This window comes from Phaenicophaeus curvirostris, chromosome 11, assembly GCF_032191515.1.
Source record: "Phaenicophaeus curvirostris isolate KB17595 chromosome 11, BPBGC_Pcur_1.0, whole genome shotgun sequence".
NCBI lineage: Eukaryota > Metazoa > Chordata > Aves > Cuculiformes > Cuculidae > Phaenicophaeus > Phaenicophaeus curvirostris.
Window position 1 is genome coordinate 21,499,050 of NC_091402.1, and position 17,697 is coordinate 21,516,746.

General features: G+C 41.0%; 1 protein-coding gene across 3 annotated transcripts; it reads right to left on the minus strand.

The window, feature by feature from the left end:
- Window positions 1-8,554: 8,554 nt before the first annotated feature.
- On the minus strand, window positions 8,555-17,125 carry RFT1 (RFT1 homolog). Of its 3 annotated transcripts, none has more exons than XM_069865628.1 (13): window positions 17,061-17,125; window positions 16,215-16,300; window positions 15,797-15,913; window positions 15,208-15,397; window positions 14,519-14,620; window positions 13,429-13,563; window positions 12,674-12,752; window positions 12,356-12,406; window positions 11,596-11,726; window positions 11,199-11,343; window positions 10,531-10,636; window positions 9,713-9,962; window positions 8,555-8,853 (listed from the first exon to the last, which is right to left on the minus strand). In XM_069865628.1, exons 1-13 carry the CDS (start codon window positions 17,121-17,123, stop codon window positions 8,689-8,691), a joined length of 1,620 nt encoding a protein of 539 aa, XP_069721729.1. In that variant the 5' UTR covers window positions 17,124-17,125; the 3' UTR covers window positions 8,555-8,688. The 3 variants fall into 3 exon arrangements, with proteins under 3 accessions (XP_069721729.1, XP_069721728.1, XP_069721731.1); XM_069865627.1 differs by having other exon boundaries at window positions 14,519-14,616; window positions 15,204-15,397; XM_069865630.1 differs by lacking the exon at window positions 12,356-12,406 and having other exon boundaries at window positions 14,519-14,616; window positions 15,204-15,397.
- Window positions 17,126-17,697: the final 572 nt, after the last annotated feature.

Below are 17,697 nucleotides of genomic sequence, written 5' to 3' on the forward strand. Positions count from 1 at the left end.
AAACCTTCCTTTCTTGCAAGAAGTTCCTTGTTGCCTGAACAGCAGAGGCTGTTCAGTAGATCATTCACTCCATCTTTTGGCAGAAGAAAGGACTGCAATGCTGCTGGGTTCCCTCTTCCTCCCCAACTCTTCCAGCTGTTGGAAAATAAGATTAGATGTCCAACAGTGACGTCTTCCTAAAGTGCTGCTGCTTAAGAGTCTCAGCTAAGAACACCACATAGTAGTGAACTGGAAGCAACTGCAAGTTTCCAGGTCTCCAGAGGTTTCTGTCTTAACTGAAGTCACCAAAAGTCATTGTTGATTTAATTCACTCAAATAAGGTCCATACCAAAAATAAAGAAAGCCTGAGCATCTTTAAAGGGGCTTTAAATAAAGATATAGGAAATACTTCCACGTAACTGTTCAAAGGACATTGCTATTTTATGGCAATGCTTTAGGCCATATTAGCATTATATGCAGCAATATAACCTATGATTACAGAAAGCAGATAAATGTGCTTACATGGAGCTATTCCCAGTATTCTTCATTTGAATAACACCCGTTTTCTTCAGTTACCTTAAGACAAAACCATTAAGAAAGTCTTATTCAAAAATCTATTTATGGAAACACAAAAACTGAATGCTCTGCTAAAAAGCTACATTTTTATTAGATGTGTTCTCACAGCTCCTGATTCTCTCCATTAAGGTAGCCCTAATTCTGTAACGTGACATGGAAATAGCCCCAACCAGAGCTGAAGCCACACTGCTCATGTGAACTCCAGAGCCACCTTGATCCCTGACTGCACCTCACACTCTAACAGGGAGGAAAAAATTGTGAGGCCCAAAATTTGGGTCAAATAAAAATTATATTGTCATACTGAGAAGTAAGCAAGACAACTACAGCAAGCTAATAAAATCTTAATTATTATAAGAAGCCAAGCTTTAAATAACAAAGCAAGTTGCACATTTTTACATTAGAGGGAATCCACCAGCTGGCAGTCAGGTTCAGTACTGAGCAAATGCAAGTACCACGAGGGCAATGTGTGCAGGCAGAGAGGAGGGGAGAGCAGGGATTGGGGAAAGGGAAGGTGCCGACACAAAATAGCAGCAGACAATGAATGCATTGTGCCAACAGGAACAAAAGTGACTCAGGTTAAAGCCATTAAAACATCTCAACTGCGCTGAAACACAGCAGCTGTGATAAACGCCATGGGGATGCTACACAATTTACAAACAGGCATGGACATACTCTCAGATTCACAATTCACAAATATAAATGCTCCAGTTAGGGAAAGATCAACACCATTTCAAAACATACAGATGTCTAAGGAAAAGCCTGACGGCTCACATGCACAGAAGCATTGTTTTTATTACTAGTAATCATTGCTTTTTATTGAAAGGGCTGAGCTGGCTCTGCATCAGCCAGTACCCCTTGTAGACTCCAGGTACTTCACAAAGCCCTGTTGCAGGTTACTTGGGTTAAAAAGAACCTCAGTGAAAGATTCCCCATTGCACTGTGCTTGAATCAGAAAGCTCATCCGCTGTGAGAAAAGTTATTCCATGCTTCAACTTTGTATTTCATTTCAAATCAGGAGCAGGTTTCATGAGAAAGCCTGACTGGCAGCATCTGCCAAGACAATTCATCCTTACTGAGTCAATGAAGTATCCCTGTCCCTTCAGAGTTTAAGCACCAGAAGAAACGATTAGGTATTTTGGTAACCAGACCTTACCTCAGCATAAATCATCCAAGCATCACATCTTCAGAAAGAGAAAAAAAACAAGAGAAACCAAATAGTTACTGGGAGAGATACTTTTCATGTTGAATGGCCAAGCCATCAAATCAAAAAAAAAGAAATATTTTGGGTTGACAATTTGAATTGAATACTGAGACTCATGTTCCTCTCCCCCCTACATATATGAATAAAAAGTACAGTGAAAGTGCAATTGCACAAAACAAGGACAAGCTATTCTAAGCGTACAGAACCTGTCAGGATGATAAACCACATAAGCACAGAATTAAATCAAAGTTAATGGCCACTAGCTGGTATTTAACTTACTTTCATTTCTCTTTTCTTTCCGTTTTTCCACCTAGTCTCCTCAGCTAATAAAATTGCCATTATTAGTGAGTAGCAAATGCACGATTCAATGCTACATCAATTATTATGACTTTATTGTGACATATTCAGCTGATCCCAGAAGGCTGTACTGATGCCGTGGATGCAATTAATTTTTGATTGATCTAACTCACTCCAGTACTGCCAGTAAAATGTTCATAGGCATTTGAATAATTCCATTATATGTAGGAGATTACTGCAGAGAGATCATTTGAAATTAATTGCCAAGTTATTTTAGTAAATGTAATACACCATTCAAAGTCCTATTGTGGTAACAGTTATCTAATTGCTTTACAAAGCAAACTAATGAAATAAATGAACTCTGACTAATACGTGGCATAACAGGGCTGAAAAAGGGAAATCACACAGCAGATTTCTTATCTGCCTCTACAGGGTTGGGGTTGGTGAGTTAACTTCACCATGGCAGAACTGGACTCGATGATCTCCACGGTCTTTTCGAACCTAGGGTTGAATATAAGAAGAACGACACATAACGGGTCAGCATATAATACATATAGAAAGGATTCAGTTTCACTGGCTGAAGGTGATGCTAAGCTGGGGGAAAACTCTTAAAAGAAAAATGCCTACCCGATGCCTTAAGTGTTTGTAAAACCTGAGGACAAAGAAACCATCATCATCACAAGGGGTTGCCAGAGCGTGTTTTGTTTTGTACGAGTGTGTTGAGGTTTTCTCAGAGCTCACTACCTGCTACACACAGAGAGTGAATTCTACACTTGGAGCTGCTGCCTACTGCCAGGTCAAGTCACACAAGACATTCCAGCTACAGGACAGCACTAACACAGAGACTTTCAAGTAGGCAAACGCAAAGATTGTCAAGTTGGCTTTTAGCAACAAAGGTCAGAGTTTGTAGCTCAGCAAGTCAGAATCTGGGGAAAGTAACTGCAAACTTAAAGTAACCCCAGCACAAGAGGGGTTTCCACCAGCCCAGGAGAAAGGTGCTTATTTCTGGAGACTGACTGCAACTGCAGTCTCGAATTCTCCCCTGGCAGCACTGCATCCGTATTTCAAATCATTACTCCAAAGTAAAGCAACACCATACCATGATCCTTTCAGTAAGGTCAACAGCCCAGAGAACCACGGGTGTCAATGCAATCACTGAAAAACATCTCTCGACTCTGAACCTTGCCTCCAAGGATATTAGAACTCTTCCTGTCCTCAGCAAATCTTTACTAGAAACGACAATTTTAAAAAGTTATTAAAAATATAGAAAAAAGGCATCATGAAACGGAAGGGAAGCACTTGATATTTATGCATCTTACATGTTTTATGTAGACACTGTCCTATTTATAGATGAAGTTCCCTGATAACAACCTTAAAATTTACATGCAATACTTTTTCTAGTTCCACCCCCTGCCATGGGCAGGGACACCTCCCACTGGATCAGGTACCTCCAAGCCCCACCCAACCTGGCCTTGAACCCCTCCAGGGATGGGGCAGCCACCCCTGCTCTGGGCAGCCTTGGCCAGGGCCTCCCCACCCTCACAGCAAAACATCTTCCATAAGATCTCAATCTCCCCACTTTGAGCCTAGAACCATCAGTAACCCAAGGAAGCTCGGTACAGCAGCCAAGCAGTTCAGATCAGCAATATCCACAAGGGTGTTCACCAAGCTAAGCACAGGGTGAGATCCCTCAGTGTCCCATGTGGATTGTATTAGCTAAAAATGAAATCTAAGAGCAAGCCATTACAGGAGTTTAAGCAACCTCAGTCCCGTGACTCCAGAACACTGTGTGTAAATTCATGGGCAACACTGAAAACACGGTGAGGAGAAAAAGAGAATTGTGGAGATTGTGAGGTGGAAATTCCATCACAACAAAACAGCTCCACCTTATGTTTGAGCAGCATTGTTCAAACCTACCTTCCAGGCACACATCTAGGGACAAGCCAGCAAAGCAACGCACACAACAACGGTCAAAGCACCATTACAGCATCTCTGCTCTGCGGTTATTTTTCCACTCCAGTGTTTGCAGTATTACTGGTGGTAATAACTATGCACTCCACAAAACAGATGTTGTGTCATGACCTCTTTACTTTTCCAGGCTGAATTCAATGCCAGCAGCGAGTTTTCTAGTGACAAAACAACATTATGTTGAGCTGCAGTATTTTTCCACCTAATTCACAGCTGCAGGGGGGAAAAAAAAAAAACCAAACAGAACCCTTCATAAATTGTTCAAAGGTACCAGGGACCTGGTTTTAGGTGGTCTATTTCAATTCAGGTGACAGAACCTATTTGTTATTGGAAAAGTGTATTTGCTTAACACCCCCCTGGCTTTGACCTGTTATTTTTCAGACTTTACCTCAGCACTAGATGATTTGTAAAACAATCTAAAATTCATTCTACTTATTTATTTTTAAATAACAAGTCTCTTGTTTTCTTTGCTGTGAGAAAACACCTTCCTACCTTGAAAACAAACAGTTAAGCCCAGAATTAGATAACGGAGTGCAATTGACTGCCTAAACCTTGCTCTGAATCTCCAGACATGGACTTTGTGAAATGATAGAGGACATAGCTGAAGGATGACCTGGAACACACACGCAAACACCTCGCAGTTCAGAGGACAGGGAGGATCTGTTATCACAGACTCTGTGTCTAATCCCAATTTTGCAAAAGTTGCCACAGACACCCTGTGCATCCTGCTGCTAAGAACAAACAAGGAAACAAAAAACAAGCCATAGAGTGTTACAAATGATTTCAGAGGCCAGTTTGCCAGCTACCCCTGACCTTCCATAACAAACCGTCTCCAAAAGGTACAGAGCAGAACAGCTACTTCAATAAATATTTATGAATACATCGGTGCAAACTGGATTTCACCCATGTTTAATGCTTGCTGCCTAGTAAGAGAAATGACTCCTTTGGTCTGCGATGCTCTAATACACACACATCACAGCTGTTTGACGTCCACACTTACATTCGTCTGGGTGAAGTGCATTTGGCAGTCATTGCATGTTGTCATAACCTATACAAACATCAGTAGTTTGTGATGGCAACAAATGGCAGAGGAATTGATCATGGTTTTGACATTTGGAACACTTTTTCTTGTTAGCAGCCAGGTGATTCATTGGTAACTGAGATATGGCGTCAAAACAGTTATTAATTGTGGCGCCAAGGATGAAGGGTAATGGCATGTAATGACTTGCTCGAGTTCTGCATGAGCAGCTCTAACTTACATTTGTGCTTGTTTGCTTCTTAGATCTGTAAAGCTCATAATTTTTTTCCCTTCATAAAGCTTGTTTGTAGCCAAGGGATGCCTTCAGCTAACATTCCATGTCAGTAGCATTCTTTAGCTGTAAATTCATAGCCATCACTGCTGCTTGTAATTTCTTAATGACCAAGAAATACATCGTTATGCTTGAAGAGAAACTGGAGTATTACTGTTTGGTTTGTTTTTTCATTTAATGAAGTTATCCACCGAGCAAGCCTCCCACCTCTGTAAGGCATTAATTGTATCCAGACTGCAAACTTCTTATACCAACTTTTTTCACTAATGCTCTAGCCAGTAAGCTCAAATAATATTGTGATCTGCTTATGTCAGTTCTCTACTTGCCCGATACCCACCTCTCCACTTCCAACAAGCTGATAAGCTTTGTATTTAGTACAAATAATTGAACAAAATTTTAGTAAAAATAAAGAACAGTACAATTCTCATTTACTGGCAGATTAGAACTACTCACAGATCTTATCTGTGTTTAAGGACTGCTATCTCTTGCAATTTCTTTTTTTACTTCTTGACACAGTGTTCATTATTTCAGTCTTCTTAAATGGGTCACAGTTATAACATCTGTCCTCCTGGTTACGGCTCCTTTCCACTTCCTCAGTTCAGTGAGGTTGCATAAAACTCTCTGCAAGTAAGTCCCAGTGAAGACAGGGAGACGATACCTGTGAAGCACAAAACCCAGCCAGCGTATTGACACACAGCTCTATTAGACACTTGCTTACCACAATTAAACAGGAAGACCAACAGAACAAAACCCAGAGTTTTTTTAACCTTTTGCCCCACAGTTAGAACAAGAGCCACGTCTCACAAAAGCACTACAGTAAATTTTAGACACCATTTCCTAGCACGGTGATAAGTTTCTAGGTTGATAGATTTATACATAAAGAATCCTAGAAAATTCCACTGTATTTAAACAACCACATCAAAGATGCAAATAAGATGCCAATAAGCCTGTAACTGGAAGACAAAAACAAACTGTAAGAGAAATAAGATTTTATTCGGTCTTACCCCATCATGTAACCATTTTATCTTACAGTTGTTTGAATGCCATTCATCCAAGTATTTAAAGAAAACATATCAAATGATGTATGAAATTATAACTACTTTTCCAAAGAAAAACAGTTCAATTCTCCTTTAGCCAAAAGGACTTCAGAAAAACACTGCAAAACAGCTTCACAAAATTCATAGACAAGCATCCTATTGTGCCTCCAATGGACTGACAGAATTGCAAAAAAACCCAGGAATTTGGTCAAGTTCTATCTCAATTTTGTCCCTGAGCGCGCTTCTTGATAAATAAAGCAATTAACAGCTTTCGCATGAAAGATTACACAGACAAACCAGAAACACAGAGACAGCTTCATACATTGGCACTCCCCGTATGACAGTACTGGCAGCAGAAGTACCATCACTGCACAGCACGGCTTAAAGCTCATTTTGTACAACAGTTCTTCAATCTCTAAAGCACTTTAAAGTACAGAGCTATACAAAATTCCTCATTCCAAGAATCAGTTAAAATTCACTGTACTGAGATATTCCCACAGTTAAGTCCCAGAGCCATGGAGAAAAAAAAAAAAAAAAAGACATGCTAAAAAGAGTTTCTAGGTTCAATGGTCTTGGGTTTTTTTGACTTAAGAACAAGTAAAGGAAAAGGAACTTAGAATTTATGATAAAAAAGCTTCAACCCTCCGCAATGTATGGAGCAGTGCTTCATATCAAATCCATATTTGACCAAAAGGTTAGGAAATCAAAATAAACTCTTTCAGAAAAACCAGTAAGTTTCCGCTATATTTCAGCCAGGTGATGGAGACACCATCAGTTGCCAAGAAGTGCACTTTTCCTTCCACTGTTACATTCTGGATTCTCTGTGACAAGTTTTCAAGGACCAAATTTCCAGGTGAAGCATCTCTGGGACACCCTCCAAGTGAAAACTACCACAGGTTAAGACGTGTTTCTGATAGCAACAAACCGAAGACACCAATAACCAGCAAGCATTTCGCTGTCCCCACCGGTTACCAGGATGAACTCCACAACACCACGACAGGGAAGTCATTTTTTTAAGCAGTCTGAGGAACTGCTACATAATTAAACTCAAAGCTTTTGCCTGTCCATGTCTGAACACACATTTTACATCAATTTGACATTTTTTGCTCCATCCAAACACTGCAAAGGCAACGCTCATTATAAACCTGCCACTCGTGCACTGTGAAACTCTCAAATGTAGACCTTAGACCAGCAATAAACACACCATTAGTGAACGTGAAACAGCAGCCAAACATCTCATTTTACAACTTCTGAATTGCCAAATTGTCAACAATGTAAAAAAAAAAAAAAAAAAATCAATGTAAGGTTAAGATTGAACAAGCAAAGGCACAAAACGCAAGGAAAACTGGCTGTTACAAAATGAAGCATTTTCTATGCAATAGTGGAAGTTTCAATGCACAAAATCCTCAAAAGAAATCTTATATTTAATATTCAGTTTCACAGAGAAGATAAAATCATTTTATTGAAACAAATTTGTTCGTACTGGTATTTAAAATCTCAGATAAAACCAAAAAGAAAATGGAATGAGATGAAGCAGCTTTGTAATTAACCTTCTGAAACATCAGCATGACTGTGCTTAACACTATCTTTAAAACAATGCTCAGAACCCCTTTTTACTTTCAGCTCAGGCTTCAGAGTATTTTAGACAAGTTAATCAATACCATCATAAACGACTGATGTGCCAAATGAAACAATTGCACATCGCTAGCATGGACACATGCTGGGTATTCCATTAATTTACCTGTAAACGTCAGAACTTTCTGCTCACTGCTTCACACTTCACTGACAACTCAATCTCTGCACTGCGTGGCGTTCTACTTCACTAACAGTTGGGTTGTTATTGGTCCCTGCACTAGTGTTTGCTTTGGCTTATTTTTGGGTTTTTTTGACTAACCATGTATTTTCTAACCAGTGGAGCAGCCCACAAAGCCAAATAAAAGCGTTCTTAATTACATCTCAAGACATAAGCCATACGATGCCTTCATAGAAGTACTCCCTGTTGGTAAGAACGGGAGCTCTCTACACGATGTTTGTCAATGAGGTTACATCAGAAAAGGACATCCGAGATCTTCACCATTACCAAATGGGCTGTTTGGAGAAAAACTTAAAGAATGATGCCCAAAGACAAACCTACTCCACTCTCTTTCACGGTACCAACCACTTTAGAAGACAATATTTAGTTGACATTGTTTTACATTGTCACTCCAAGATTAATGCTTCCAATAAACACACCAGGAAACCTTTTTCCATACAGATCTTACGCAAAGAACACACCCCGTTACTGCAAGTGTGTACAAGGATTGTTCAGCACACGAGCATCTCATGTTCCTTTCTTCAGATACTGGGAGAGGAACTGGCTTCTGACAAATTGGACCAGCTTGGTCTCTGTGCAGAACATTGTAACAATGGTTGCTGCAAAGCACAGAGCCCCCACGCTGATGTGGATCAGCCTCGCTATCCAACCCTTATCGCAGCAGAACACGACCTACAACAAAGGAAACAAGCAAGTGCAGGAAAACCAGTCAGAATAAAGTAGATTTACTGTCTCAAAAAGTCCATCAGCTCTCCTGATCGTGCTAACACCACTATCAAGCTGAGCATTCCTGCCACATGCACTGATCCTAGAATAAATCTTCAGTAGTCACAATGCTTGCTTTCTTAAGAAAACTCTACCAGCAAAAGAAGAGCATTCAAGAGACACCAGGTAAATGTGGAAGCTGCTATTACCTGGCATGCAGAAATAATGTTAATTGAGATACTACGAAAACTCTACTGGTGCCATCACACACATCTGCTACTTTGCAGCAACGTATTAGGCTATTTTCTAACACCCCCCCCCCGCGTATCTCCCATTCAAATATACAAACTTCTCCTTTCTAAGGCATAATGGCTTTTCACTCTGTCAAATTTCTGCACACTGAAATGCTACCATCTCCTTAATAATCAGTCTGTGCAATTACCACCTTGTAGTCTGAGTAAACATGATAAATGTGCTCTTAGAGAATCTTATTACAGTTCTTGTTTTGGTTATTTTTCCTCAATCATTTCTTTATAACAGGATTTTTAATAACAGTTTCTTTGTGCTACTTCAAAATTTCAATTGTTACCTACAGAGAGAAGAATTGTGCTAGATTTTATTATACTTGTCAAACACAAAATTATCTCTGCTACCTGTAAAAGATGCAGCGAAGCTAAAATCTCTTTATTATTACATCTTGCCTTGACTGTAATGGAACTCTTTCAGCCTGTCCTCATAAGCCTTTTTTGCTAAAGGTATTTCTCTGCAGGCACAGAAGTCATTTGACACTTTCACAGGGAAAGCAAAATCAGAGAAAGAGGCTTACCTCTGAGAAACCAGTGAGTACTCCACTTATGATATAAACGAGTACCAGAACTGGTGAGGGAAGCAAGCCTGCCAAAGGTCTGTAAGTGCTTTCTTTGAAGTAATCGTAGATATAGTGGATGCTGTGGGCTATTCGAATACCCATGTTAAAGCAGTTGGCAAGGATAAAGCCTACGCTGCCATACCAGTGGGTCAAGAAATAAGAGATGCACAGAAATGTGAAGGACAAAGCCAGCATAACAAAATTGTACCTAGGAAAAAAAAAAGAAACAGTTTAACAATGTATACAGTTACAATATTTATTTACTACCTTTATCGATGAGAAATACCACAATTCGTTTTCTAAAATGAAGGAGAAATTCTCTTATAGTGGAAGAAGATAAATATGAGAATTGAGACATTAATAAAAATATTCATTGAAGAATTGAAAATACATTAAATTATTACATTACGCGAATTATTACATTGGCTTTCAGTGGAGCAGGATACTTTTATGCTGATCTCAAATACATCAATCTCTAGCTAAGAAATTATTTTACAAATAAATTTTTAAGAAGATCAATATTTATCAACAAATACCAGCAGGTAAAAACAAAAGCAGCACACGCTTGCTTTTCTGTGGGTTGCACCTGGCTCTGAAAACAAGGAACATTCTTAAAGCGACTGCAGAAAGATATTTTCTCTTTGGAAAAAAGCTTTTCCAAGCACAGGTCTACACAGAACAACTGTTAATATTTGTACTGTTCTGCGTAAATATTAAATGCCAAGCAAAGCATGTGCAGATTAATTACAGGAATATCTAGGGACTCCGCTTCCTACCTGTCCACCTCTTCTTTGCACATCAAAGCAAATGTAAAACATTCTGTTATGCCATTGATAGCAAGAAACAGAACGTACAATGAGTAACATCGGAGAAGATCTGGACCTAAAAGACACATTAGAATGGTAAGTAGATCATCATTTGTTTTATAAAACTGCATTGTTTTTACACATTGATTTAGGAGGTGCAGCCATCTTCAACACAATACACCGTCGCATGCTTTCAACTTCCCTGCAACTTCCTCCTCATTATAAGAGATGACAGAACACCAAGTTGGGAGAGGCCTCAGGGATCACCCAGTTTCATTTTGTTGTATGAGTTTTGGGGGATTTGTTGTTTTAAACAGCTGGAGTTACTAGTTCTACGTCATGGAGTGGTCAAACAATCCTTTAAAATGTACTTTTCCAACACTGATATTGCAGGATGGTACGGCCCCAAACCTGATCACCCCTATTTAGAGCTTCTTGGTATATTTTAGTTGAAGGCAACTATGTATTAAAGATGTTATTGCAAAGGAACAAGTTTGGGATTCAGACAAGTGAAGTCACCCATTTCAATGAGTTTCACAGCAAAAAAAAAAAATCTGCTGATTTACCCAAGAATTCATAATAGCTGCAGTTTTCCTTCTGAAAAGAACAGCTTCTTTGCCATTTCTATAAATCTTTACCTGTTCCAGAACTGAGAATTGAGCCTCCATAAATATCCAGAGCCAGCTGAGAATAGGCATAGCCAAAAACTGTGATGGTAAGACCAATCAGAAGCACAAGTTTTAATAGCAATTCTAATACATTCGCAGCCATAGAAATATCATCCTGAAAAAAATATGTAGTCAATTACATCAATCAGAATCAATATAATAATATTTTCATGGAGAAAACCTACTTAACAGGGGAAAAAAACAGTTTGCACAGTGTACAAAGTGTACTTACCCTTTGTTAGTGAATTATCCATACGCATGGTCTTAACTTCCAACAATTTTCATGTATTTATTGTTCTGTTCTACACATTACAAATTCTATACAGATATTAGCCCCGACCACATAATAAATCCAAGATAAACATACCTGCTTCTGATCCTTTACACTCTTCCCTCTTTCCAACACTTTAGCAAAAAAGACATAAAAACTCTCCTCAACAGGCAAAAATATAAACCTGGCCACCAGTGAACCGAGATTATTCACGACATCATATACACCTTAAAGAAAACAAAACACATAGCAGCAACCTGTAATTTTTTCAGATACATTTTGATTCCAAGTCTTGAATAATAACATGAATTCTAGATACTGCTCTGAGCCTAAGAGCGCCACATGTGTTTATACGCACACAGTACAGGGCAAGGGCTTTACATGTTCACAGTGAAATAACAGAATAAGGCACTGGCTGATTTCACAGGACTCGGAACCATTTTGAGACTACAAGCTTTTTTAGTACTTATCTTTCTTTTAAAGACCCTCTGAAGAAGAGGCAGCTCAATTGTTCTGCAAGGGGAGGAGGATCAGAACTGGCCATAGTTACTGGTGGCAAGCACACGTACTCAGTATTTATGAGGGAACACACTACCGCCTACAACTAAAAGTAATCCAAACTAGCCAAGAAACTGCTAACAGTGGTTCAACAGTTACAGTCTATTTTCCTTTCTTGAGTTATAAACACTTCGGGTGCTGCTGACCCAGTCACCTGAATGGCTACTACCACACATTACTCCGTAACCGCACCGAATTCTTCTACAGACTATAATTCAAATGAAGTAATTTTCAGAACCATCTGAAGGGCAGTGACAAAGGAAACTGCGTCACCATTCCACAACACCATCACACTTACCCTGATCGCCAAAGTTTAACACGTTCAAAAAAGTCATCACATAGCGCTCACCTGTAAGTTGAAAATAAAGAGTTCAAGAACAAGTCCCTATATCTTTCTCAGTACTTGTTCAGGCACTTCCGATGTTAAGTAATCAAGAAACAAAGTAAAACAGGACAGCACCTTCTTCATAATACCCTCAAAAACTTCATTCAGGTTGGTAACAACCACTGGCATCGCTCTTGGAAAGCCACCCACCCTCCAGCTTTCTCAAGCTTTAAGTCAATTTTGTAGCTAGCTTTCGGTACTTCTCCATCACAACCACAGGTCAAGCCTCACCCTCTGTCAAAATCTGTTTCAAGAAGGATTGTTTGAAGAAACTCCAAGTCAATCGTGCTTCCTTCCAGTTAACAAAAGTCTGCAAAAAAAACCCCAAACCAGTACTGAAACTTAATAAACACGACAAACTATAGAGCAGAAATAGAAAATGCAATGCCAGTACAAAACTCCAAGCTAGCTCTAACGGTACTGATGAGGAAAATATACAACATCGCAGCTACAACTAATCTAAAATACTGCTGAATTCAAGCCCTGACTCAAGAAAGACTTCTTCCTGCGACAGTAATTTTCAGCAAAGGGAAAGTACCCAAACAGGCTTTCTACAGAAAATACCTGAGAGTTAGAGATGGGAAAAATATCACACACTTTTTAGCATGTCCATGTAACTTTGACCTTCAAGGTAAATTGTTCACTGTTCTTCAAACCGTCCCCACAACTCTTTCAACCAAAAACTGCCTTTATCCTTTCAATCTACAAATCTTTTTCAAAATGTCTTCTTCCCACTGTGTCTTTTTATTTCTTCCTTTGTCTCATTTTCTTTAAGAGGAGATCAGAGATACTTGAGTATCTGTAGAATATCACGTAACATGATATTCAATAAAAACCACAAAGAGAATTTGTATGTATTTTTTAATCACTCATACACCTTTTACAGTGCAAATACCCTCAAAATTGCTCAACTCCACTATCTCCAATCAATTTTCAAAGCACTCTCAAGAAAAACTTAAAATCAAGAAATTAACTGTGCAACCTACCTCATCTTCCACAAAGTTAGGTAACAGAGCTTTCATTCTAGCAACAGGAAACGACTTCTTTGTTGCTTCAGGAGACCCCAAAAACATCGCAAAATAAATTACATAGCACAACACAAGAACAGTGACATATAAAAGCTAGAAAGATAGGGAAGGTGAGAAGAAAAACAACCAGTGAGGTCAAATTAAATTACAAATGCAGAATCACATGCTACAGTTGTAAATTCAGTGAGAACATAATGTAGCAAGTAGTCCTTGTTCCCACCAAATTTTTACACTAGGTATTGACTTTAACCCCCAGAACGCTGATTTTCTTTTAATTGGCAGGTTATCATAGCCCTTCATCAACTTTTCAGCTCTTCTGTTCAGCATTTTTAGATTACTTAAGGTCCAATTATAAGGAAATTATTCATGCAGTCAAAAAACAAGTTGAGAGAATAGCTACCCTCCTACACCTTTCTTTGATTATCTACTACAGCCCCTGCAAAAACTGCACAAAAAATAACCAAATGTCCACATCTGAGGGGATTCCATTTTAATTTCTTGCTAAAATGACACTGCACAGGTCAAAACCCTATTTTTCATGGGCAATATATCCATTCTTCCTTCTAGTAAAGGGCAAGTTTTAATCTGAGCACGTTTTACATATGATCAGCACCTCGCGGATATGGCGACATAGGTCAGTGATACAGGCTGATAAAATTACACACGACTACAACCTTCCACACAGCAAAAACCAAAGTCTAACATTAATACTGGAGCCAACCGGTGAAAGGAGTCTGTAAGCATTACAATGCACAAGGATTTAGAAGAGTTAACACACAACTTATACCAAGTAACATAACCTTATTGGCAAAATGCACCTTCACAGACAGACCAAGGTGCTCGCTTGCACGTCCACTAAACTGCTTGGGGTCAAAGTGCCAACTCAATAATGAGCATCAGGAAAATACTAAATACAAGCGCTAAATCTTAAACCTCCTAAGCACATTTTTCTCTCACTTTCCTGAAGTTATTGAGGAGGTTAAATGCCAAAGGCAGCAGCAAATAAAAGCTCAGATAAATTGAGAAAAAGAGAATACAGTAAACTTACCTGAGCCAAGGAAAAAATGTAGAGGCCCCACTGGGGATAAAGGACCACTAAAATAACAGTCAAAATGCATTTTGACACTACCGCAAGGCTTTCAGCAACTACCTTTAAGAAAGAGAAAACAGAGCAGGTTTGTTTTCTGGCAACTTAACCACATATACAAACTTCATTTACACTGGTTTCACACACAGAATTCACATAGGAATGTGAGACTTTCAAAGTCAGTTCGACTTTTATCGCAGAGTTTCTTTTAGCCAAGTTGGCCATCTTAGGTTGTAATTTCTCTGTAGATTTTCTATTCTCACATTTCACAATTCTTCTATCGCATTTCCCAGACCTTTGCGTGGGAAATAAGGGGGAAGATTTTGCCACAAATACATTCTCTATTACCACATTTCACAATTACATTCCAAAAACCAATCAAAATGCAAAACTGTAGAAGCTGTGTGCCTCTCCCTCCCATTAAAATACCTGATTAAATATTTAATGATCACTGAGGTGATAATTTCTAACTAAATCAACTTTCTTGCTTCAACAGGCACAAATTCACACAGTACTGAACAGTACACACAATTCCATGGGGATTTTCATACACTTCAATATACCAACCTAAATCTCTTTCAGGATTCTGTTCTTTTCAGTAAAGAAACATAATTCCCCATATGTGTATAAACCCCATTTAGTTTACTAACCTTAAGTCTCACAAACAAATGAGCTTGTGCTAAAACCCAGAACGGTTCTCCCAGAAGCTCAACAACTGCAGAAAGACCAAATGCCACTACACCAGCCTGGTAATGAGGAACCACAGAAGGATCAGGTACTTCAAGCAAGTGCAGCCAGACTAAGCCCAAGAAAAGAGACCAAAATACACCAAGAGGGACTCTAAAAAATTAACATAAGAACAATCAATAGAAATGTTACTTAAGCAGAAAAAACCCAAGAAAATTAGATGAAAAGTTCACATATTGCCACAATAATTAAAAAATCCCTTTAACAGCTACAGCATAAATGAAATTCCATGCTAAGTAATAGAACAAATGGTTCCCAATAAAACCTACAGCGACGTACTCTCCCACATGCTCAAAAAAAAGAGATCAAGTCTATAAATGCTAAAGCAACAGATTTAGCCAGCTTTCTCCATCAGTCCCAAAACATCAATGAGGCTACTAAATGCTCAGTGCTGAAATAATTACCTCAGTATATTAACACTCTTGTTCTGTGAGCGCTCAGACAAGAACTAGAAATAAGTCCTAAAGACGTAAATGTTTAAAGGCATCTTACGTCAGCCACAATAGATTAATTGTTTTGGTCCAGTTTCGCTTTGTATTTCCACTCAAACAGGCTCTGCGAAATGCCTCCCTGGCCAGGAAGACAACTGTTGAATACAGAAGAGTCAGCCTAAAGGTAAGAGTAAAAAAAAAAAAAAAAAAAAAAATTATTTTTTTACATATATTTCTAAAATCGTTCATACAGCAGCATCACTGGCAGTTTTTACATAAGACTTGCCTGACAGACAAATCTAATGGGAGCGCAAAGAAAGAGAGAGCCACAGTTCCCAAGGAAGCCAGGTTCCTGGGGAAACCTTTTTCCTAGAGCAGCCCTGTGCCTCAGGCAGTCCTGTCCCCAAAGAAGCCTAGTTTCTAGGGAACCTCTTTCTCCCAGGGCAGCCCTCATCTGCAGGGCTGCCAGCGCTGCCCACCTGACACTGACCACGCCGAGCAGCTCCCTGGAGAGATAGCGCAGGGTGAAGGCGTTCAGCGCGAAGGTGCCCACGCGGAACAGCACCTGTGGAGAGATCACACAGAAAACACCTGCGAGGGGAGGAAGGGGTAGCGACAAGGAGGAGGAGAAGGAAGGGGAGAAAAGGGGAGAGCAGGAGGAGGAGGAGGAAGGGGAGAGCAGCAGCAGCAGCAGGAGGAGGAAGGGGAGAGCAGCAGCAGGAGGAGGAAGAGGAAGGAGAGAGAAGGAGGAGGAGGAGGAGGAAGGGGAGAGGAGGAGGAGGAGGAGGAGGAAGGGGAGAGGAGGAGGAGGAGGAGGAGGAAGGGGAGAGGAGGAGGAGGAGGAGGAGGAAGGGGAGAGGAGGAGGAGGAGGAGGAGGAAGGGGAGAGGAGGAGGAGGAGGAAGGGGAGAGGAGGAGGAGGAGGAGAAGGAAGGGGAGAGGAGGAGGAGGAGGAGAAGGAAGGGGAGAGGAGGAGGAGGAGGAGGAGGAGGAAGGGGAGAGGAGGAGGAGGAGGAGGAGGAAGGGGAGAGGAGGAGGAGGAGGAGGAGGAAGGGGAGAGGAGGAGGAGGAGGAGGAGGAAGGGGAGAGGAGGAGGAGGAGGAGGAGGAAGGGGAGAGGAGGAGGAGGAAGGGGAGAGCAGCAGGAGGAGAAGGAGGAAGGGGAGAGGAGGAGGAGGAAGGGGAGAGCAGCAGGAGGAGGAGGAGGAAGAGGAGAGCAGCAGGAGGAGGAGGAGGAAGGGGAGAGCAGCAGGAGGAGGAGGAGGAAGGGGAGAGCAGCAGGAGGAGGAGGAGGAAGGGGAGAGCAGCAGGAGGGGGATGCGCAGACCTGCATCAGGGCTCCGGAGGAGGCGAGCCGGGCCGCCTGCCCCAGCGCGTCCCGCGCGGCCATGGCGGGCGGGGCGGCGGCGCCGTCGCGGCGCGATGACGTCACGCGGGGGCCGTTCCCGCCCCCGGCCCGGGGTTCTCTCCCCGAAGCTGCCGCCGGAGCTCGGGGGGCGCGGAGAGGGTGGTGGCTCCTCGGCCTCAGCTTCTCAGTGACAGAGCGCGAACGGCAACAGTTCAAACCGGGACGTTAGGGGAATTAAGAAAACGCACCAAAATTCTTCAAGTTGAGGCAGAGAAGCCGTCCCTCCGTCAGTTTTGTCTCCTGCATGAAGCCCCCTCCTCCTCGCAGCCGCCACCTCACACTTTCCCTGCTCAGGGCAACGTTTTTCAGATTTTTTTATACTTCGGTCGTTTTTCCTGGTAACCAAAAAACATTAAGTGATCAGGAAGCCACGTACAGATGCGGGTGCACACGGAGGAGGAGCACATCTTACTTCTTTTCTGTGTGGGGGTCAAAACCCATCACAAAGTACCAAATACACCACCTGGGGAAACAAAAATGTGGTTAAGGAGTGTAAAACACGCAGCATCTACCACCGCTGCAGCAAGCCTTCGTCCTCTCTGTGGAGACAGCAACA

What these genes read in the sequence shown, in the direction of transcription:
- RFT1 (XM_069865628.1), bottom strand. Translation starts at nt 17,123, where the DNA reads ATGGCCGCGCGGGACGCGCTGGGGCAGGCGGCCCGGCTCGCCTCCTCC. An exon ending in GTGTAAAGGATCAGAAGCAG is followed by an intron (nt 11,344 to 11,595) that starts GTATGTTTATCT and finishes TATTTTTTTCAG; the next exon opens with GATGATATTTCTATGGCTGC. An exon ending in TACTCACTGGTTTCTCAGAG is followed by an intron (nt 8,854 to 9,712) that starts GTAAGCCTCTTT and finishes CCTTTGTTGTAG; the next exon opens with GTCGTGTTCTGCTGCGATAA.